The sequence below is a fragment of the Lemur catta genome, chromosome 25 (assembly GCF_020740605.2).
Source record: "Lemur catta isolate mLemCat1 chromosome 25, mLemCat1.pri, whole genome shotgun sequence".
NCBI lineage: Eukaryota > Metazoa > Chordata > Mammalia > Primates > Lemuridae > Lemur > Lemur catta.
In genome coordinates, this window is record NC_059152.1 from 6,082,906 (window position 1) to 6,103,841 (window position 20,936).

At 37.3% G+C, this 20,936-nt stretch overlaps 1 protein-coding gene across 4 annotated transcripts in view; it reads left to right on the plus strand.

The window, feature by feature from the left end:
- Positions 1-20,936, plus strand: part of RGS7 (regulator of G protein signaling 7) — a 327,482-nt gene that overhangs the window by 224,416 nt on the left and 82,130 nt on the right. For 3 of the 4 annotated variants that reach the window (XM_045536992.1, XM_045536991.1, XM_045536993.1), the window contains exon 4: positions 3,275-3,325. The exons of the other annotated variant lie outside the window; for it this stretch is intronic. In XM_045536992.1, the coding sequence (XP_045392948.1) occupies positions 3,275-3,325 (51 nt within the window). The remainder of the gene's footprint in view (positions 1-3,274; positions 3,326-20,936) is intronic. 4 annotated transcript variants of the gene reach the window in all.

Genomic DNA, 20,936 nt, shown 5'->3' on the forward strand with positions numbered 1-20,936 from the left:
CAATATCTGAACTGAACTTCATGGACTCCACTGGGATTCACCGCAGGGGAAAAAAAAGATGAAAATGGAATAGCATTAGTAGCACCATAAAAGGAAGAAACAACATAGCATGTGGAGAAACTATGTGCAGTGTGATGAGGAAGAATTTTGCTTATTGCTTTTTGCTTATTTTCATTGCAAAACGTATATTACTGGGATTACACAATAATGAAACGTCTACTGCTTCTGCTAAGTAGGGAGAACACATAACTTTGTAATTCTAAAAGTGATATATGCCTCTAAGAGCTCAAAACAAGAGTATGGGCACTGACAGGGCTAAACTCTCCATAGGCTGTAATCAAAGAGGAGTTAAAAACAAAAAAATGAAAAACAACAACCCTGCATGTTACTTTGAGGTCTCCAGAATAAATATAAATAAAACTGTACAATATTCTGGACATATGCATTTGTACATGAAAAATTTTAGCAGATCCATCCATTTATTCATTAAACATAAAGTTAGAAAATTGCTGGAAAGATGGCATTCCTTCCTACACCTCTCCTGACTATCACGCTCCATTTTAAATTTGAATCACACTTCTCAAAATGACTCTATGATAGCACATTTCTGTTTCCATCTTCTGGTTTTATTAAGATTATGATTTTTTTCCCCTCTTTCCCTGTCTCTACCTATCTCCTCAAGGAATCAAGGTCTTACACTCTCCTAGATACAAAAGAGGTGAATATGATGAGGGGGTGTGCATTTTGCAATAAAAAATTCATAATGTTTCAACTTAAAATGATAAATATATTGGGGTGATCACACAACAGTAAAACTACTACAGCATCTGCTAAGTGACACTGACAGTTTGGTCAAGTCCAATGAGATTGACTCTTGCAGAGCTAAACCGAGAATAGACTTGTGACAGAAATACCCAAAACTAGGCCAGAAAGAAAGTTTCCTGTACCCTGAATTAAACAGTTTCAAATTAGGCCTCTTTGTATTTCTTTTTTTTTTTTTTCCTGTAAAAAAGAAAAAGAAGAAAAGAAAAGAAAAGGAAAGAAAACTTTTTTTAACTGACAGCATTTTTAAAAACATTTTCTACAATAAAATGTTCTTATAGTCCTGGAACCAATGTTCGGCTCTCTTCAAAAGAATGGAAAGTTTCCAATGGCTGCTCACATATGTTCCCCAGATAGATGCTTAACTGTGAAAAAATGAGCAGGGTGCCTGGAGATTGTGTGGAAGATTTGGGTGTCTGGGATTCTACACTGGTCAAGAATCACTACATATATATTTGAAAAACTCAGCCGCCCTTTTCTTTCTCAAAGGGAAGCTCATGTCTCAAGATAACTTAGACTATACAGATGAAGATGACACTGTTGACACTGTCATACCTGACTTCTTGAGAGTGGCCTCCTTTCATTTAGACCCTCAGAGCTGAAACTTCCTTTAGAATACGGATGAATCTATCTTCTCAAATGCATTTAAATCAATGGCAGCTGTAAAAAGAACAGCTATAAAAGAATACAAGTTGGATTCAACACTAGGAAGTTATTTTAGAAGGGCATGCGTATTGAAATTGATGTTGGGTATGAGTGTTCCCATAAATTTTAGGATATTATGGTCAAGTTTGATAACCAAATTTGTTTTGAACTATTTTAATTTCAAGCAACTAGAATTATTTTTGCCAATGTTAATATAATTCATTTGCCAAATCTCTGAGGTGGGGGGGGGGAGCAGCTGCAGCTGGGCTCCAGGACAGGTTGAAATGGAGTCTCTGTTCACATTGGAATTTCATTCATGCCGCCATGACACAGCTTACTGTGTATGCAAACAATTCACACACATATTTTTCCTATTTTATATAGAAATGAATGATGCTGTAAACCACATTTAAATGTGAATGAACATCTCAAGCATATCAGCTGCTGATTCTCCCGTTTCTGCTCTTTCTTTCCATTCATCCAGCTCCTGGGCTAGAAACCATTACTTCTCTTTTAATCTCTCCTACTGGTCAGCCTCATATCTAATGAGTCACAAGGTCCTGAAACAAGTCTAATTTCTAAAAATTCATTTCTTTACTGAACTCATTCAGGACCTTATTATCCCTCCCATCCTGGATCACAACCAGTAGAAATGTTGCCTACCTGTTTTCTTTTTGACTAGCCTAAGATAGTCCACATAAATTTCCCATCAGATTCCTTAAACTTGCTTTGATAATGTCATTCTTCTACTCAGAAACATTGCATGTCTCTTTCTCTGTTTTCCTTATAGAAAAACAAAATCCAAATCCTTTGGTCTGAATTCAAGACCTGCTAAATGTACTGTGAACTAGTACCATCAAGTTACTATAAATATTATTCCAAGCACTTAGATATAGAAAGTGTGCGACAAATAGTTTCTATTGACTGTATTCCACCTTTTAACTTTTACATAGGCCTCTCCAGCAACTGCGTTTCTCCGTTATTCATACGTCAAAATCAAAATCTAGCTCAAACCTTACATTTTCTGCAGACCCTCTCTCATTTCTTCCATATGAAGTAAAAACACATTCGCTCAGGTTTTGTAGTCATCACACATTGTTAATCACTTGCTATGCCCCAAATAATCCAAGATGAATATGACTTCCTGATTAAAGGTACTTACTTTGTGACATAGTGTGATCAACACTACAATAAAAGACTACATACCGATTCCAGGGAGGTTCCGTGAAGGGTGTTGTGAACTCAATGGACAAATGTGAGGGCCAAGGAAACTTCTGTTGTGTCAATGAATCTTAGTGTCTTGAAAATAGTGGGAAGACATTTCAGTCAGAGAGAATAGTGCCATAAAGACACAGAGTCTTGAAATACACAGGAGTGTTCAAAAACCAGATACAAATTTGCCTTGGCTTGAGAGCAGATCCAAGGATGATCTCAACGAGAAATGAAACAGAAGCCGTCTTATAAAGTAGTGGTTATACCGTCTAAGAATTGTGCTGAAAAGATAGTAGGCACTCAATAAACACTTAATAAATGAATCATGCCCTCTACTATTAGTATAGTCAGTATTTATATTTAAATATTTTGTATTTAGTGATTTACCAGTTTGTGCCTGGGTTCATTGAAGAACTACTGTGTATTCACACTTTGTGTTTTTAGTACTTCATCTGTGGTAGATCCTTAACCTGTGATTGTAACAATTAAAAAACTTGTTATTAATGTGAGTACCAAAAGTGGAGAATTCTTTAAATTAACATGTATAAACAAAATGTTTACATCTATTTGTGTTTTTTCTTTTTTCTTTTTCTAGGGTCAGACATTGTTCAGTGGTTAATAAAGAACTTAACTATAGAAGACCCAGGTAAACAAATCATTTTTCCATTGGTAGATTTTTCTGTGTGTGGGTGTGTGGTTTTAAAAAATATGATTCTCAGGGCTATTTAATAGAGCAAGCAAGCAAGCAAACTTCTGAAAAATTACAATTAAATTTGAACTGTGCTTTTAGCATTTATACAAATTTTATGGCAGTCAACATATATTTAACTAAAATTTAGCACATTTTTATAATATTTTACAGATTTAATGCCCCATTATATGTTATTTGATTCAAGTGATGGGTGATTGTTAGAATGGAGAGCTGTCTAAACATACATAAATAATTGTACATATAATTTATAATAAGTAATTATAAAGTAATTAAATTTCCCTTTATAAGACACATAAAAATAAATCTCATTAGTGTATAATTTTGCTTTAACTTCATTTTAGAATGACGTTCAAAAACAATGTTATTTATAATTCTGATTTTTTAAACAATGCGCACGTGTGTGTGTGTGTGTGTGTGTGTGTGTGTGTGTATGTGTGTGTGTTAAATGCTCTATTTAAGGCATAAACCCATTCCCTGTGGTGGACGTTGTATCTATTCTGCAGCAGAAAACTAAGTTTCAGAGTATGAGAACAGTTCCTACCAGCTCATATTTTGTATTGCCTGGAACAAATTCCTACATATATGAAACATTTAATGACTGTTTAAAAATATCATGTAAAAGCTTTCACATGTTGGCCAGCAATTCACATTACTGAAATAAAAATAAAATGCATATTGTTTAGAAAAGATTCTGAGAGAAACAAAAATAATAGCTTATGCAAATGTAGTTAGAGAGCATGAACAATATTTGATAGCACAACAAAGTGACCATAATCAACAATAAGTTAGGGTATACTTTAAAAGAGCGAAATTAGAATGTTTCTAACACAAAGAAATGATAAATGACTGAGGTGATAGACACCCCAGATACCCTGATTTGATTAATTCACATTGCATGCCTGTATCAAAACGTCATAGGTACCCTATAAATATATACAACTAGTATGTACCCACAATATTAATAATTAAAAAAAGATTTCAAAAACTACAATACCAAGTGTTGGTGAGGATGTGGAACAATTGGAATTCTCATGGAAGTGTAAATGGTACATCTAGTTTGGAAAATACTTGATGGTTTCTTACAAAGGTAAATATATACTTAACATATGACCCAGCAATTGCGCTTCCAGATATTTAGCCCCAGTAAAGGAAAGCTTGTATCTATAAGAAATCTGGATGCAAATTTTTATTAAAAAGTTATATATATGTCATTCCTACTGGAAATGATGCAAAAATGTGTAAACAGTTGTGATATATTCATAGAATGGAATTTTACCTGGCATTTAAAAGGGACAAATGGCCGATACACTTAACAACATGGATGAATCTGAAAAAATATTCTTCTGAGTAAAACTCACATACAAAAGACCACATACTGTGTGATTCCACCTATATAACATACACATAACAAGAAAAGTTAATCAATAGTGATAGAAAGATCAGTGTTTGCCTGAGACTGGAGGTGGGGTGAATTGACAGCAATGGACCATAAAGGGAACTTTATATGAAATGATGAGAATGTTTTATTATCTTAATTGGGGCCATAATTACATGGTCGTATATATGTTCATCAAAATTCATTGAACCATACACTTAAAATGGGTGCATTTTATTGGATTAATATGTAAAGTATATTTCAAAAGTAAAAAAAAAAAAAGCTTATGAAAAACTGGAGTTAAAGGGACTACAAATGCTATGGTAGAAAAGGTCAGTGATATTCTAACCTATGCGGCACACTGTCCATCCACAGAGAGGAATTTGCCATGGTTTGGCTTCTGCCTCAGTGACTACCACCTTAGGATGGTTTAGAAGTAACAGTACATGGAGATGCAAGGTTTTTATTTCTTCCTCATTTTGAGCTACCTTTATAAAGCCATTCCATTGGAAAATGCAGCTCAAATTCTGTACAAAAAGGCCTGTGGACACCACCTGTTCATTTGGTACATGAGCTTTATAATCTTACCATTGCAGCTTAAATAGCATAAAAATGATTAAGCAGCTCTTGTCAGTATCATATTATTACTTTTTTTAGTATATGTGCTGCCTAAGTGAGCACAATCATCATATTATCACTAAGTGAAAAGAGATAATTATTAGGAAAGGAAGCTACAGTCCTACCAAGTTCACATTTTAGCCTTGCCTCAGTAGCATGTCTGATATTTATAAACTAGAGCACCAGACAAATAATCCCAGTACTAAAACACAGATTGGCATAGTCACAATGACCAGGTAACTACTGACTTGATCGTAGGGTGAAGTAGATTTGAAAGAGTATTTCTTCTTTAAATTAAAGACTGAAGGTGTACTTCAGTAATAGTTGGAGAAACAGGAAAAATATTTACAGATATAATAAGCTAGTAAGAAATAATTATTGTTTATAATTTACATGTGAGAGCTCATTCTATCTATAATGTATATGAAAAACTGATTTCATTTACTTACTCAATACTTTAAGGAAATTGTGATGCTTCATTAGAAGGTATATGAAGAGAGAAAGCCAATCATATCCAGGAAGGAACATATATGATCTTTGGTCATATTAATAACAGGTTTAAAATTTAGTTTTTATTCTGTTGGCTTGTTTCTTTGAAGGAACTAATTTACCCTGTACAGAATATAAGGCTCTGTACTAGGTTTTTAGAAGAGTAAGAAGAGAAGAAGATGATTGTTCTGAATATACAACAGATTGTACACACAGCAATCCTAGCCTCAGGGTTTCACTGTGATATTATGTTGTCTCTGAGCGTGATGAACCCCATTTCATGGGACACATTTCTCTCCTATATTCAACTTTGTCAATTGCCCAACCGCCTTCAAGGTATGGCCGTGTCTGGTTTCTTCTGCAGTGTTTGGTCTCCACCGTGGGAGAGAGAAGCTGTCCACACTTGCAGTTTTATTGTTGGTGCAGCCCGACTCCAGCTGCTTTGGGAGCTGTTGATCTACTGCAATGAACAGGAGCCAAACTGCTGTGGGGCCTTCTCGCCTGTTTCCTGCTCCCCCCGCTTGGTGTTGGGGCTTTTATTAGTAAGCTCCTTGAGTCTTCTCTGTTCAGTACTGTGCCGCTCTCTCAGGAGGGTGTTGCAGTCTGGTCTCATACATGGACTATTTGTTAACCTTTGGGAGCATGTGCTTTGGCATCCTTCCCTAGTTTTTAGTGCCAGTGCAGGTTTTTATTTGTGTGATTTTTTTTCATAGCATTGATAGTTATAAACTTTATGTTGCCATCTTGCCAGAAGTTACTATTTTTATTAATACCTTTCAACCATATCACTAAGAATATAGAGGGTGTGTGTGTGTGTGTGTGTGTAGTGTGTGTTTTAAATATATAATTCACATATGAAAATGCTAAGCACAGAATAAATTGCATTGGTCTTACAGTTGGACTGTAGTTGATAGATTAAACAAATGGCTACTTTGATTTCATAGAGAGGAAAATTGATGTGCAGCACTTGCTGGATAGGGGATGGAGATTAAAAGAAAAGATTTAGTCCTTAGTGAACATATATCCACATTGTTGAAATCTGTACTAGTCAGGGTTCTGCAGAGAAACAGAACCAAGCAGAATGTGTGTATGCGTGCGCACACGTGTGAATAGAGAGAGAGATTTTAAGACATTGGCTTGCACAGTTGTGGGGACTGACAAGTCTGAAATTCACAGAGCAGGCTGGCAGGCTGGAGACCTAGGCAAGATTGATGTTTAAGGCAGTCTGGAGGCAGAATTCCTTCCTCCTTGGAGTAATTCGGTCTTTTTTGTCTTAAGGCCTGCAGCTGATGGGATGAAGCCCACCCATGCTATGGAGGATAATCTGCTGTATCAAAGTCTACTGATTTAAATATTAATCTTCTCTAAAAATACCTTCACAGCAACATCTATACTGGGTGTTTGACCAAATATTGGGTACAATGGCCTAGCCAATTTGACATATATTAATAAAATTAACCGTCACAGCATCCATTGGGAAGCGTGCTATATACTACCACTCTTTGCTTTGGCCGAGGTCACTGTGAGGGCACAGCAAGCCATTTGTCCTTAAACCAGGAAAGTGGGTTGTGTTTCCTAAAGCCCTGTGCTGTTTTTCTATGTTACTCCCAGCTGCATGAAGGAAATTCTTCTGCCCTCTTGTCATTCGGAGGCATGGGACTCTCTGAAGCTGTGCAAGGCTCTTTCTGCCTGGGCCTTCCACTCCGTCCTTCCTGCAGCGAGATCATTCTGGGTCCCCCAGGTCTCTGTGCGGGAAGCAAAGAACATGGACTCTCTTTTCTTAGCTGTAATAATTTTTGCTTGTTTTCCTTATTGCCTGAAATATTGTTCTATCATATCAGTTAGTTTTTAGTGTATGATAAACCACCCCAAAACAATGTAGCTTAAAAAAAAAATAACAGCCATTTTATTTAGCTCATAATCCTGTGGATCAGCTGGTCCCACTTCTGGCCTGGGTCTGTTGGCTCTTTTCTGCTTTGCTCCCTGGTGCACGATAGCCAGATTGTGAGTGGATGACCTCAGATTTCTGGCATATCTGGCACTTGGTCTGCTAAATGTTTCTCATCCTCTCATCCTTCAGCCTGCTAGCGCTGGCTTCTTACCCTGGTATTCTCAGGGTTTCAAGCACAACATGAGTTTCTGTTTTTGTCACATTCACGATTATCCCATTTGCTAAAGCAAATCCTGTGGATAAGTCAGTGTAGAAAGGGACTATGCGAGGCGTGGATGCACGGATGTGTGAACAGATGAAGTCCCTGAGACTTCAAGCCGAGCTACGGACCAGAGCTTGATTCATACCTGGTGTGTCAGACGTAATGCCAGCACAGTGTGTCTGTTAGAGATCCAGCAGGTAGTCAGGCTGTCCCAGTTCCCTCTTTTGGCTTGTGCTGGCCAGCACATGCATCTATAAACGCCAGCCCCAGAGTTTTGTGACCTCTCGTGTGTTTATCTGATTGGCTTATTTTTTACGTATTGCTTATTAGAGTAGTCAACTATTAAGAAAAAATACTAAAAGTATCTGGGAATCTACTTAGAATTTCTGTCTTTTATTTTATAGAACTTGAGCAAACATAATGAGGCTAGGTTTCAATGGACTTTTTTTTTTTTTATTTCAACTCATCATGGGGGTACATAAGTTCAGGTTATATACATTGACCATGTCCCGCCCATCCTCCTGAGTCAGAGCCTCAAGTGTGTCCATTCTCCAGACAGTGCTTTTAAATATTTGTTTAACTACACTTAGAAACATGTCCTATTGCAGCAGAGCTTGATATTTCTATATTATCCACCAGAAAAAAAAAAACACGAAGATTACTCCACAGACTATATGGAAAAGCACAATTTTGCTGTGGCATTGTCTGATTCTTCCAGTAGCTGGTTTTCCTATTTGCTTTTTTCTTTTTTTGGTAGGTCTTCACTTTTTATTGTATTAACCTTCTGAATATGCATGTTCCTGTTATAAGCCAACTTGATTGTTTTGTTTGAGAAAGAAATAGGACATAAACAACCTTTTGCTAAAAAGGAAAAAGAGAGGAAAGGAATGAAGGAAGAAGAAAAGAAAGATAGAAAGAAGGAAAGAAAAATAAAAAGGATTTGAAAAAGCTATGAAGGCCTAGAGCACAAGGTATCATCTAGAGATATACGTATTCATCAGGGTGGCTGCTCAGAAAATGACAGGGAAATGTATGATTACATCTGTTAGCCAGAAGGGGCCATAGACAATTGTGTAAGAGATGTCTGAAAAGTCAGGTCCCCTTATCTTTTATTAAAGATAACACAGTATTGCTTATTTCCCAGCTGAGGAATGAGTTCAGTTTTTTCCCCTCAATACTTGGGAACAACGCTGCTCATTCTATTTATATGTCATGTTTCATGAAGCTTTTTCTTTTATTACAACTAAGAATGGTAGGAAATGCTAGCTACAGCAGTACAAAAAGCATGATAAGGGTGCTGATAGAAGCTTTGTAATCTCAATATGATCCTACCTTGGCACGAATGTACCCCTCTCTTCCCCACCGTGGGTTGCAAACCACAAATCAGGTTACTGATGTGCTGTAAAAATATCACCCATTTTAAAATAATGAGTCTAAGGACCTCAATTGTAAACATGTAATATGATTTTTAAATTTTGAAAATTCCCCTTTAGGCGAGGGAATCATCAAGTCTAATAAGACAAAATGCTTTTGTTAATTTTGTAGTTACATTAAATTCAACTGATTGGGACCTCTTGAATTATCCAGAAGTCCTGCTGCTTCCTACCGTGCTCACTAACACCTAGGCTTGGAGATCAGTGAGAGTACATTATGTACACCGTGTAGAATTCTGAGTATCTCCATTTCACATGGGGCACATGCTCAGATTGTGATTTGTGTCATTTTCTATCAAGAATTGCTCTTTGGATTTAAACCACATTTTTTGAAGGGGATCTGCCAGGTGTCCCTTCCATTGTGATGTGACTCAATGCCCATAGGAAGAGGGAGTGTCGGTTCTCAGACTGTCTGGGATTACTCGTCTGTTTCAGCGCAGCTGACGTTTGATTCTTCCCCTGCTGGGGTTCATCTGTGCAAACGTGTGTGGTCTGGGTAGCCGTGGACTTCTATGTGAGAAACAATGAGCACATCACTCTTTCATGCTATTCTGGAAGCCTTGCCAGTGAATAGTTGGCCCTCACTAAGTGATCTGCCGGGTCTTCCTTGGGTATTTCCTCAACCAACTGCCTGGCAGATGGTTCAGCAGTCCTGGCTTAGGGATGGAAGTCAGCTGTCACATGTAGTAACTTATGATGCACACATTTTTCTTAGAACATGTTGAATTCTAAAAAAGCAATGTAAGTCTACCATAGATAATTTGGGAAATATGAAAAAATAAAAAGAAGAGACTAAATGGCACTCATAAAAAGCCCCTCCAGATAGCCATGGCTCAAATTCTAGCACGTCCATTAGTCTTCTTTGAAGGCCTGAGCCAACACTGGCTCTGTTATTGGAGCTAGCCCCACTCAATGTCTTCCCCCCTCCCCATATCTGTTAGTTTTCCTGGGCCACTCATGAGCCAGGAACTCATGTCTCTTTGCTCCCATCTAGTGCTGTTGCCCACACCCTTTCCACAGCCTCCTTTTGAGATCCCTGCTTCTTGGCACAATCACTCTGACTCTAAGGGCACGGCTCCTGTCTGGGATATTATGAAGCCTGTACCACTTCACAGACTTCCCCTGTGGTTTCTTGGACTCTAACGTTTCACAAGATTTACTTGAGCTCTGGGGACAGTAGAAGGAAGATACAACACACAGAGTAACTATGGTCCTTTCACAGCCCAGATCTATCCTTGAGTCCTTTAGAAGCTACTTCCATGTGGCTCTCCTAATGTCTAGGGTCAGTGGTCAACATCAACACCGAAAATCTTCTAGGCATGTTTAGGCCCAGAGTCTAATTTGGGCTAAGTTGACTGCTAGTCAAGAGAAAAGCTTTCCTTCATCCTACTCTCTCAGTCACATGTTCTGAATTCTCATATCTGACTCTTGGATTGACCTCTTCCAAGGACTTCTTAAGATTGACCTCTTCCAAGTATATCTTGACGTGACAAACACCACCTCTGTTGATAATGGGCATGGACCGTCCCCCCTTATTGACACATAATGATCTGACTTCATGACATTTCCCAAAGTCGGGACTTTCCACAAAGTCACTAGAATATGAGTTTTATAAGTAGGAAGACTTTGTTGTATTCTTTGCTCTGTCTCTGACCCCCACAGCGTGCCTGGCACGCATTGGGTGCTCAGTAAATATTATTGAATTGAATATAATTAACAAAGAGAATATTAATATTAAAAATGACTTGTTTTATCTTACATATATCACTTTAAAATGCATAAGAGACATTTTCACATTCATAATTTAAGGTCTAAATGGAGGTTACTTCAAAGTGAAAAACCTCATATTCTCATGATCCTCCATAACACAGAAAGTGTTTAGTTGTAAACAGAAAATGAAACTTCCCAGGATTGTCATCCATAGATTTCAAATAATCTATCTTTTTTGTCTGAGTAAAAGCAAAGGGAGATGTTAACCAACTGCAGGAAAATGCTCCAAATGTTCTGAAACAGCCTAAGGAACCTGCTTTTATTCCATGGAAAATGAATTTTATGAGCAAATAGTAGCTCCCGTTAGAAACAAAACATGATTTAATGGTTGAAATGCTAGGGCATTCTCAAAAACTCAAGCAAAGGCATAGCAAGGTCATAATGAGAATTTCATAAAAATTGTAAAAGACAAATTTTTCAGTTGGAAATGTATCCCTAAGCCTAAAATAATATTACATTAAGTGTAACAACTGCTTAGGTTATGGTTTAATATTTTTTCCCCTGAGAGTTTTTCAAAAAATTTAATGTGATTGGAAAATATCTTGACACCCTGTAGATAATCTGTCTTTAAAAAAAAAATGATTCACGATCAGATCAGTTCCGGTTTAGAAAAGTAGCATATTTCTAAGTAGATATTTCTTTTCCTATAGTTTAGGGAGAATAAGTAGGTAGGTCAGCATTTCTGGAATGACAGGTCCATGCCAGGGAATAGCAGTTGATAAGATGAAGATGTTGGGTGGTTGCACCACACAAAGCTCAAAATTGCTCCACTGAGATATTTTTGCTCAGTCTGGTGTGCAATGAACAGCCATTAAGGAAGGACAGCACCTTGTCCCTCTACAATAAGGAAATTTCCACTGCCTTGCCTTCTTACGAACATTCACTCTAAGCGTATTAATGCTTTCCAGCTCCCAACTGGGCCCTCAAATTTGATAAATAATCCAGATTTACTAACAGATGTCCAATGGCAGCCTAATAAATTTCTGGTCACTGGTGTGGTACCATAAACAGAAACAAATTATTGAAAATATAAAAACTTTTATCCAATGCCCTAACTTGTGGGTCAAGCCTAGAGCCAATAGGAACTAAAATTTCCTTAACTGGATATCGTGGCGTCACGCCCCTGCTGTTCCACTGAGCCCTTTACAAGAGAAATGGGAACAAACAGTGAAGTGTGACAAGCCTGGCAGCTGGCGGCCCCTCCCGCCTTGCTGCTGGAAAGGAGGGGCTGGTGGCAGCTATTCTGAGCCCTGTTCACTCTGCACCTGCACAGCCTGCCATCTTTGTCAAATGGTCACTCACTCTATGGAAATCCTGGGGACATGGCTTGAGGGGCTGCCACTAAAAGTCAAATAATGCTGTGTGTGGGTGGGGCCACCTGTGTAACTGGAAAGTGAGGCATTTTACCAAATGGTCTATTTAAGGCACATGAAGTCAGAGAAAAAGATGCAAGGAAATTAGCAGTGAGGTGAAGTTTCAAAATAAAGAATGGAAGAGAAACATAGCTGTTGCTTAGATTATATTATACAAATGTTGTGAAAATTCTCCCAGCGTCTCAGACGGGATGTCTGTGGGATGTTACATTTTGTGAATGATGAGAACGTGTGATGAGAACGGGAGAGGCCTGAGAGAGAGTGGATTCAGTAGCGCTGAAGTCATTAAAGAGTTAAGAAGTAAACATATGAGAATAATAAAATAGGGCTAAAAACACTTTCTTAGGAGATGCAGAGATAAAGAGCATAATTCAATGCAATAATCTTTTTCACCTTGAAACTGAAACATCAACTTGTTTGAAGATGCCTGAAGTTGACACATGTAGTTGGTCACCATCAGACCTCTGTCCATGCAGGGGACAGAGCCCAGGGTTTAGACCACACATGGGTCACTTACGCAAGAGAACAGAGCCAGTGTCTAAAAGGGAAAAATTATTTAAAATAGATGGGATGTCAGGAAAGGCAAGGGAATATTCTTTTTAGGAACTCTTCAAAAACAGATATGATATCTCTTCATCTCTGATCTCTTCATGTCTTTGTCTCAAGTTAGAGTAAAATGCCCCTTTTGGTAGGTCATAAGGTAAACAGTCTAGATACTCCCCCTGTGATAATGACACAGTGATAAAATAGAGAAATCAGGTTTGCAAAAAGGACCAGTTATCCATTTAATAAATTATTAATGCATATACAAAATGTGTCTATGCTTGCATTGGAGGCACAGTGGTGATCAATATACCCATCACTGCCTCTCTTACGGATAAGGACAACTTTGGAACAATCATTACACCAGCAGCAAAACAACCAGATGTTTCAACTAACAGCTGCTCTCAATTTCCTCTAATCTTATCCTTCCAGTGCATCCACCGAGAGAATGTCTGATCCTGGATCAATCTCACTATGTTCCTATCTCTATCTGAAACTGTGCATATTGCTATTGAAAAATCACTCGACTTTATAGAGGAAGAATAAAAGCTGACCTGCAGAGCACCATTAAGGAGTGAGTTGAGTAAGGGGGAGAAAGTGAAGACCACAATCAAAGCATGTCCTATTCAATAACGTGGAAAAGTTGAAATTGTTTCCAAGTACACAGAATAAAGCCAAGAGACAAGAAGAGATAAAATGGTGTGTCAGTTGCCTCCCCAAAGACCCTCCAGCCTTATTACCTTTCAATCTATTCTCCAGTTTTGGAGAATGATTTTTTTTAAAGAGCAAACTCTAACCTTGTGTTTGTTGCAAAGATAAAACATAGGGAAGCAAAAGTATCTAACACAGTATTTGGAACACAGTAGAAACCAATAAATATAGCTATCTAGCTAGCATTGTTTTGTCGCTTTCCAAGTCAAACCTCTTCAAAGGTTCTGCTAAGTACCAATAAGGACTTTCAGCACACAGCCCTGCCTCCTTCTCCAGCCTGATGCTTTCCCATTTTGTAGTTGTGCCAAATTGACTGCAGTTCCTCAAGTGCACCCAGCCACCACATGCCTCAGGCCTTTCAATTCCCTCTCTCTCATTAGACTTCTACTTATTCTTCAAGTCACTGCTCAAGGAAAGGTCACCATCTCTGTAAAACATTCTCTGACTTCTTTGCCTTACTTGTCTGTTTGATGTCCTGCATAGACCTTTCCATACAGGTTATGCAGTAGATTTTTGGATTGTAATTTGTTCTTTAAAAACACATTATTTTAGAATAGATTTACAGAAAAATCACAAAATAATACAAAGAGTTCCCCTGTTCCCAACTCCAGTTTCCCCTTTTATTGACATCTTGTATCAGTGGGATGTATTTGTCACCGCTAAATGAACTAATATTGATACTGGTTAATATTACCATTAACTGGATTAGTTAATATTAAAGAATTTAACATTAATTAATATTAACTGAAGTCCATACTTTTTCAGAATTCCTCTCTTTTCACCCAGTGTTCTTTTTCTGTTCTGGGATTCCATCCAAGATATCACGTTACATTTAGTTGTTATGGCCCCTTAGGCTCCTCTAGACTGTGACAGTTTCTCACACTTTTCTTGTTTTTGATGACCTTGACAGTGTTGGGGAGTACTGGTTGGGTATTTTGTACAATGTCCCTGAAGTGGGATTTGTTTAATGTTTTTTCTCATGATTAGACAGGCGTTACGAGTTTTGCGGTGGAAAACCACGGATGTAAAGTGCCATTTTCATCACATCAGGAAATCATTGATGGCTTTTATCATCTCTATTGTTTTACCTTTACCTGAATGTCATATAAGTGGAGTCAAATACGCTATAGCCTTCTTAGACTGGCTTCTTTCAGTTTGTAAATATGCATTTAGGTGCATATACTATAAACATGACATCACTGTTGATGTAAAATTCATTGTAAAGGGACTCGGTTTTTCCCCTTTTTCCTTCTTTTTGGAAAGAAGTTACTAAGTGTAGCCCAAATGTAAGGAGTGAGGAGTTATGCTCCACCTCATTCAGGGTGAAGTATCTACATAAATTATTTGGAATTTTCCAGCAGGGGAGATTTGTCTGTTCTCCCCCATTTGTTTACTTATTCAAATATTTATTTTCATCAACATGAACCCATAGATATCTTATAGTATATAATCCAATACTAATTTAATTTAATTTTTGCTAAATTTATTCCATCTTTGGCCACTGGGGACTGTTTGAGTTGGATCCTACATCTCTTTGACATACTCCATCATTGTGGGAGTTTTCTGTTTATTTTAAGTTTTAGGTGTTTGTTTTTAGCCCTTCCTTACTTTCTGGCACTACAAGATGCTCCGGGCTTATTTTATATATTTCTTGCCCCAGCCCTAGATTCAGATGTTCCTCCAAGAAGCCGTAGTTCCTTTTTTTGGAGAATGTTATCAGAAATTAGAGTCTAGGTGTGCTCATTGCTGTTAGGTATGGTTTCTTCAAGTTCCTCTCCGCTGGCAGGGCAAGGAAATATATGTGCATGTACTATCCTGTGTATGTACACATCTATAATATAAAAATTTCTGCATGTAAGCATCTATATCTATGTAAGGGTGAACATGAGTTAATACTGATGTCTTCAAATTGCATCCATTATCACATGTGTCTTTTTAGCCTATTCCTCTTGCTTGTCTATAACCTCCCACTCCAATGGTAAGAACTGTGACTCACACCATTTGCCATTCATTTACTTGATTGTGCAGTGCCACTATACTGATACAATGGTTTTCAGAGTCATTAGCCCACACCCACAAGGAACAACGTTATCAACTAGAGTACAGTGCTTATAAATAGTTCCTTCTGCCTTTGGTCTTAAAACCTTACTCATTTCCAAAGTGATATAGGCCAGAAACTTTTTACCGTACCCTCTTCCATGAGGTTGTTTCACACATGTGTAATGTAGTTAGATTATTCTGTCATAGTCAGAACTCCATTTGTGGACTCCTCAACTCCCTACATGATTTTTTTTAAATTGCACACATTAAGGTTTACTTTATATGATGTAATACTCTGTGGGTTTTGACAAATACGTAGTGTCATTTATCTACCTTTACATTCATACAGAATAGTTTCACTACCCCAAAACTTTCCTGTGATTCACCTATTCAACTCTCTCCCCAGCAAATCCCTGGCAACCACTGATCTTTTCCATCTTCATGGTTTTGCCTTTTCTGGAAACTGTCATATAAATGGAATCATAGAGTATGTAACCTTTTCAGACTGGTTTCTTTCAGTTAGCAAAATGCATTTATAATCTGCCCATGTCTTTGGGTGACTTGATACCTCATAACTTTTTATTGTTAAATAATATTTCATTATATGGAAGTACAATTTGTCCACCTATTAAAGGAAATCTTGGTCACTTCTAGTTTTTGGCACTATAAATAAAAAATACTATAGACATTCATGTGCTGTTTTTTTTTTTGTGGTGTGGGCTTAAGTTTTCCAATCAGTTGGGTAAATACTTAGGATCAGATGGTGGCTGTTTTTACCTTTATGAGGAAATAAAAAACTATTTTTTAAAGTGGCTGCACTATTTTGCATTCTCAGCAGAAAAGAATGAAAGTTCCTGACACTTTGCAACCTACTCGTCAATATGTACCACTTTGCAACCTTCCCATCTACATGTATCATCAATTTTTTTTTTGGATTTTGATCATTCTAGGAGGTGTGCAGTGGTATCTAGTTACTTTTTTAATTTTTATTTTCTTAATGATTCATATGTTTGTCATCTGTATATCTTTTTAAATGTATCTATACTAACTCCTACTTTTGAGAAAAAATAAGCTTACTTCAAAAACTTCTAAATATTATAATAGGGTATTTTTACTTGGTTTTGTTGGAGAATACAATGTTCTGTGTAGGTAATTTTCTACATGACTAATTTTACCTTTTCAAATGCCAGTTCTAAAAATAAGTGTAATATTTTGGAGGATTTCTAAAATGACCACTTCTGTGTCTTCTTAAACAAGTCCAACAAAATTCTTCCTTTGTGACGCAGAATCCTCATGAAGATTGCCTGTTATTTTACTACTAAGTAACTTTACTTTGTTTACTTTTTAACATTTCTATTTCCTTGATAACCATATCATCAGCAGTCATTTTCTTTTCTATTTAGACTTACTTCTGAAATATTTCTCCCCATACTCTAATCATATTTATGTTGTGCATTGGTAATGAAACAACCACATTTTTAATACATGCACATAAAAGTAAGTAACATATGGCAAGAATAAAAATATAAGATTTAGTGAGATGGTTTTTGATTATTATTTTTGAACTCAGAGACTTTTTTTATCACTTATAAATTATGGGCTGTATTCAGAAGGAGATGAGGCTACTAGAAGTTGACCCCCTGGATGAGGGAAATAATGGCTGAGTTTTGAAATTACGTTGTAAATATAGAGCACTTTCCACTGAAGAACTCAAACCTCTTTTATGATATGCTTTTTGTCCCGTTAACTTTTTGAAGTAGTTGTGGTCAAAAGAAAATTATGCTGTGTAGTATTCGTTTTGCTTTTAGAGAGTGATGGTAATTCTGTTGCTTCAAAGTTTGGGGTGAAATCATTCTCTGAATGTGTCAGACTTAACAAAGCTGCACTAGGCTGTTCACAGACTAACAGTTGTTTGGAGATGGATTTTTATTTTTCCATGTGCTCATGGTTTGAATATCCAAACAAAAAATAAACCAGAATTTCTTGGTAGGTTTATTGTTGAACTTTAGCTGTGTGGGTGAAGCAAATAACACATGTACAAGAAGATTAAGTAGCGATTATTTTGTCGAGAAGCGCAACATAACTGAGCCATCTGGTATGCCATTATTGGGAGGGGGACCTTGATGGATTACTCATTAAACTCTTTCAACACTTTGTTCCAAGACTTTCAGTGATCTTCCAGACTCTTATTAGATTAAAGTGATGCTGATTTTAGGAGCAGTTGGGACCACAGGGAAGAGTTGCTCCATGTTTATCACTAACAATTAACAAGTCAACTTTGAGAACACTACCCCAAGCCCACTCTAAGATCTCCTACTGGCATTTATGATGTTAATATCACTATTATCTTTTCTCACAACAAAATAGCTGCAATAACCCTATCTCAAAAGCTTATAAAAACATTTGGAAAAGAGAATATGAACATCTATATTATCTTGGAAGAGCTGAACAAGCTATTCATCATCGCAATAATCAGTTTGGTACTTTTCCATGCAGTGCTGTTTTTCATGTTCTTCATGTGTCATTTATTCATAAATTTACTTGTTCATTCATTCATCAAATATTGATTCAGTAGCTATTTTTGCTATTGACAAGCTAAGGGCCAAGCTTATAGTCTTAAATGAAGCAGCAAATTCATTCCAACTTTCTGATTTTTCATCTCAACATTTATTCTGCCCTTGAGCCATGTTTTCAGGAGGTCCCATAATGAGCACCTAATGTCAACTATAATTTCAGTCTCTCTAGGTTACTATTTGAAAAAAGTCCTTGAAATCATTTCATAAGCAGTCAGTCGTCTTAAATATTAAGTCAAAAGATTTTATTTGACCTCAACCTATGAGGTTTTATCTATATCCCCATCAATATATCTCTACTGAATTCCTGGCATGATGCAAACTCATCAAAACGAATTGTCCTTAATCATAAAAGGATAGAACATGAGCATCACTTGGAGGAGGTGTAACATGAGAATGCATATCATCAAATCAAACAAAAATATAGTATTGTACCTTAGAAAAAGAGGTGGAGGTTACTAGCTAATTCACTCTCTGTCATTCTCATCAGCATGCATTTAAAAGGCCTAATTATGATAGTGCTACAGAAAGAAGAACCTGCAAACATGCACCATGCCCTCCAGAGGTATATGAGCTGTAAGAGAGTTAGTAGCTAACAAGATGCAGGGAGGGAGCAAAGGACATTCTTGTGCTCATTCGCTCCTGTTTGTCTTTTTTGCTGTCTCTCTGTATTTACTTTCACTATACTTTTCTAACCCTCATCAACACTTTAGTGCCCATCTGCTTTTGGTTGTTTCTTGGTTTGATTTGAGTCACACTCTTTCCTATGATTAGAGCTCAGAAGCTGTTTACTATCTATTTCTGGGCATCTCAGGTTCCCCTTCTTGTTTCTACACTTTGCAAACTTCCCCATGTGCTATAACTTAATTTCTCTTCCTGGAAAGTGTGCTAATGCTATTTTTCCAGGCCAATGATTTCTGGGACTAAAATAAATAAAGATGGCTATAAGAAGACAGGTGGTCCACCTGACTTTGAAATCCTGCAACTGATGTTGTATGTTTTTCTGCCTAATGCTCCCTGGCTGGGGTGGGCTGCCCAGGATTCAGGATTTGACCAAGGTGTAAACATCTGCTCATTGCTATGGACAAGCTATCCTGATAGATCCCTTTACCATCTCAATTTTACAGACAATCCAAAAGAAAAAGGATAGAAATGTATATTTAGGACTGTCAACTTCCTCTCCCAGCCTAGTTTTTTTTGTACATATTTATAGGGTACAGAGTAATATTTTGATACATGTGCACAGTGAGTAATGATCAAATCAGGGATTAGCGTATCCTTCCCTTTAACCATTTATCATCTCTTTGTGTTGGGAACATTCACTCAGCCTACTGGAAGGCAAATTTGTGGAAGTGGATTCTCTGAAAGTACGTTGGAGAAAAGTAAAAATCATTCAGTGTGTAAATAATGAAGCACAGTAGCTACCATATCCTGAGTATATACCAGGCAGGAGGCACTGCTCCAACTTCATTTACAGTTTATTCTTATGTCATTTTCACACCAGCCCTGCACAGTGAGTTTATTGCTTTCATCAACAGATGGGGGAGGCACCGAGAGTAAGTAACAAAAGATAGTGGATGTCTCCAAACTTCTCGTTCTTCTCACAATTACGCCCCAACTCCAGAGTTTTAATAAAAATAAGTAAACATGTTGCTGTAAGCAGTGCATGCTTTGAGAAGGCCTGGACTTTGAACTGAAAGTATGTGGAAATGTTGGGAAAAACACATATGCATACACGCACACACACACATACACAAAAAAATTGATGGAAAAAATTGCTCCTTTGCAGAAAAACAACGTTCTATGCTGTGGGAGACTTGATGGGAAGTTTGGAGAAGGTGATGGGGGCACTTAATAACAGTCTTCCAGGGATGTGGCAGAGGAGGATTAGCAGTCGTTCTTTTTTACAGAAGTAGAAGTTATCAATTAAAATGCTTGCGAGATGCTAGATAACAATTCCAAGGGGCAACATAATACCACATGATAAAAATTTAGCAGCAAATTTATGATTTATGTGGGTGTTGGGGGATGGGAGGGAGGGGAGTCTTAACACTCAGCTGTCCCTAGCCAGCTGCTTAGTGACTCAGTTCTCACTGAAGTGTAAAAACTCCCCGTGACTGATGGCTGGAGATACAGATAGATCCACATAGTCCTGGAATTGCTGTCAGAATCCAAAAGAGCTATTTTAGCTATATAGAAATAAATCTATAAATTAAATGTGTATAAAGATACACAGATAAATAAATCTAAATTTTTTTTACATTTTCTATATACAGTTGGCCCTCCCTATCTGTAGGTTCCATGTCCACAGATCCAACCAACCATGGATTGAAAATCCAACGATATGGCGGATGGACTAGGGGACTTAACCATCTGCAGATTTTGGTATCCAAAGAGGTCCTGGAACTGATCCCCCCGGGACACCAAGGGATGACCATACATATGATTTTATGTTGGACTAGAAATA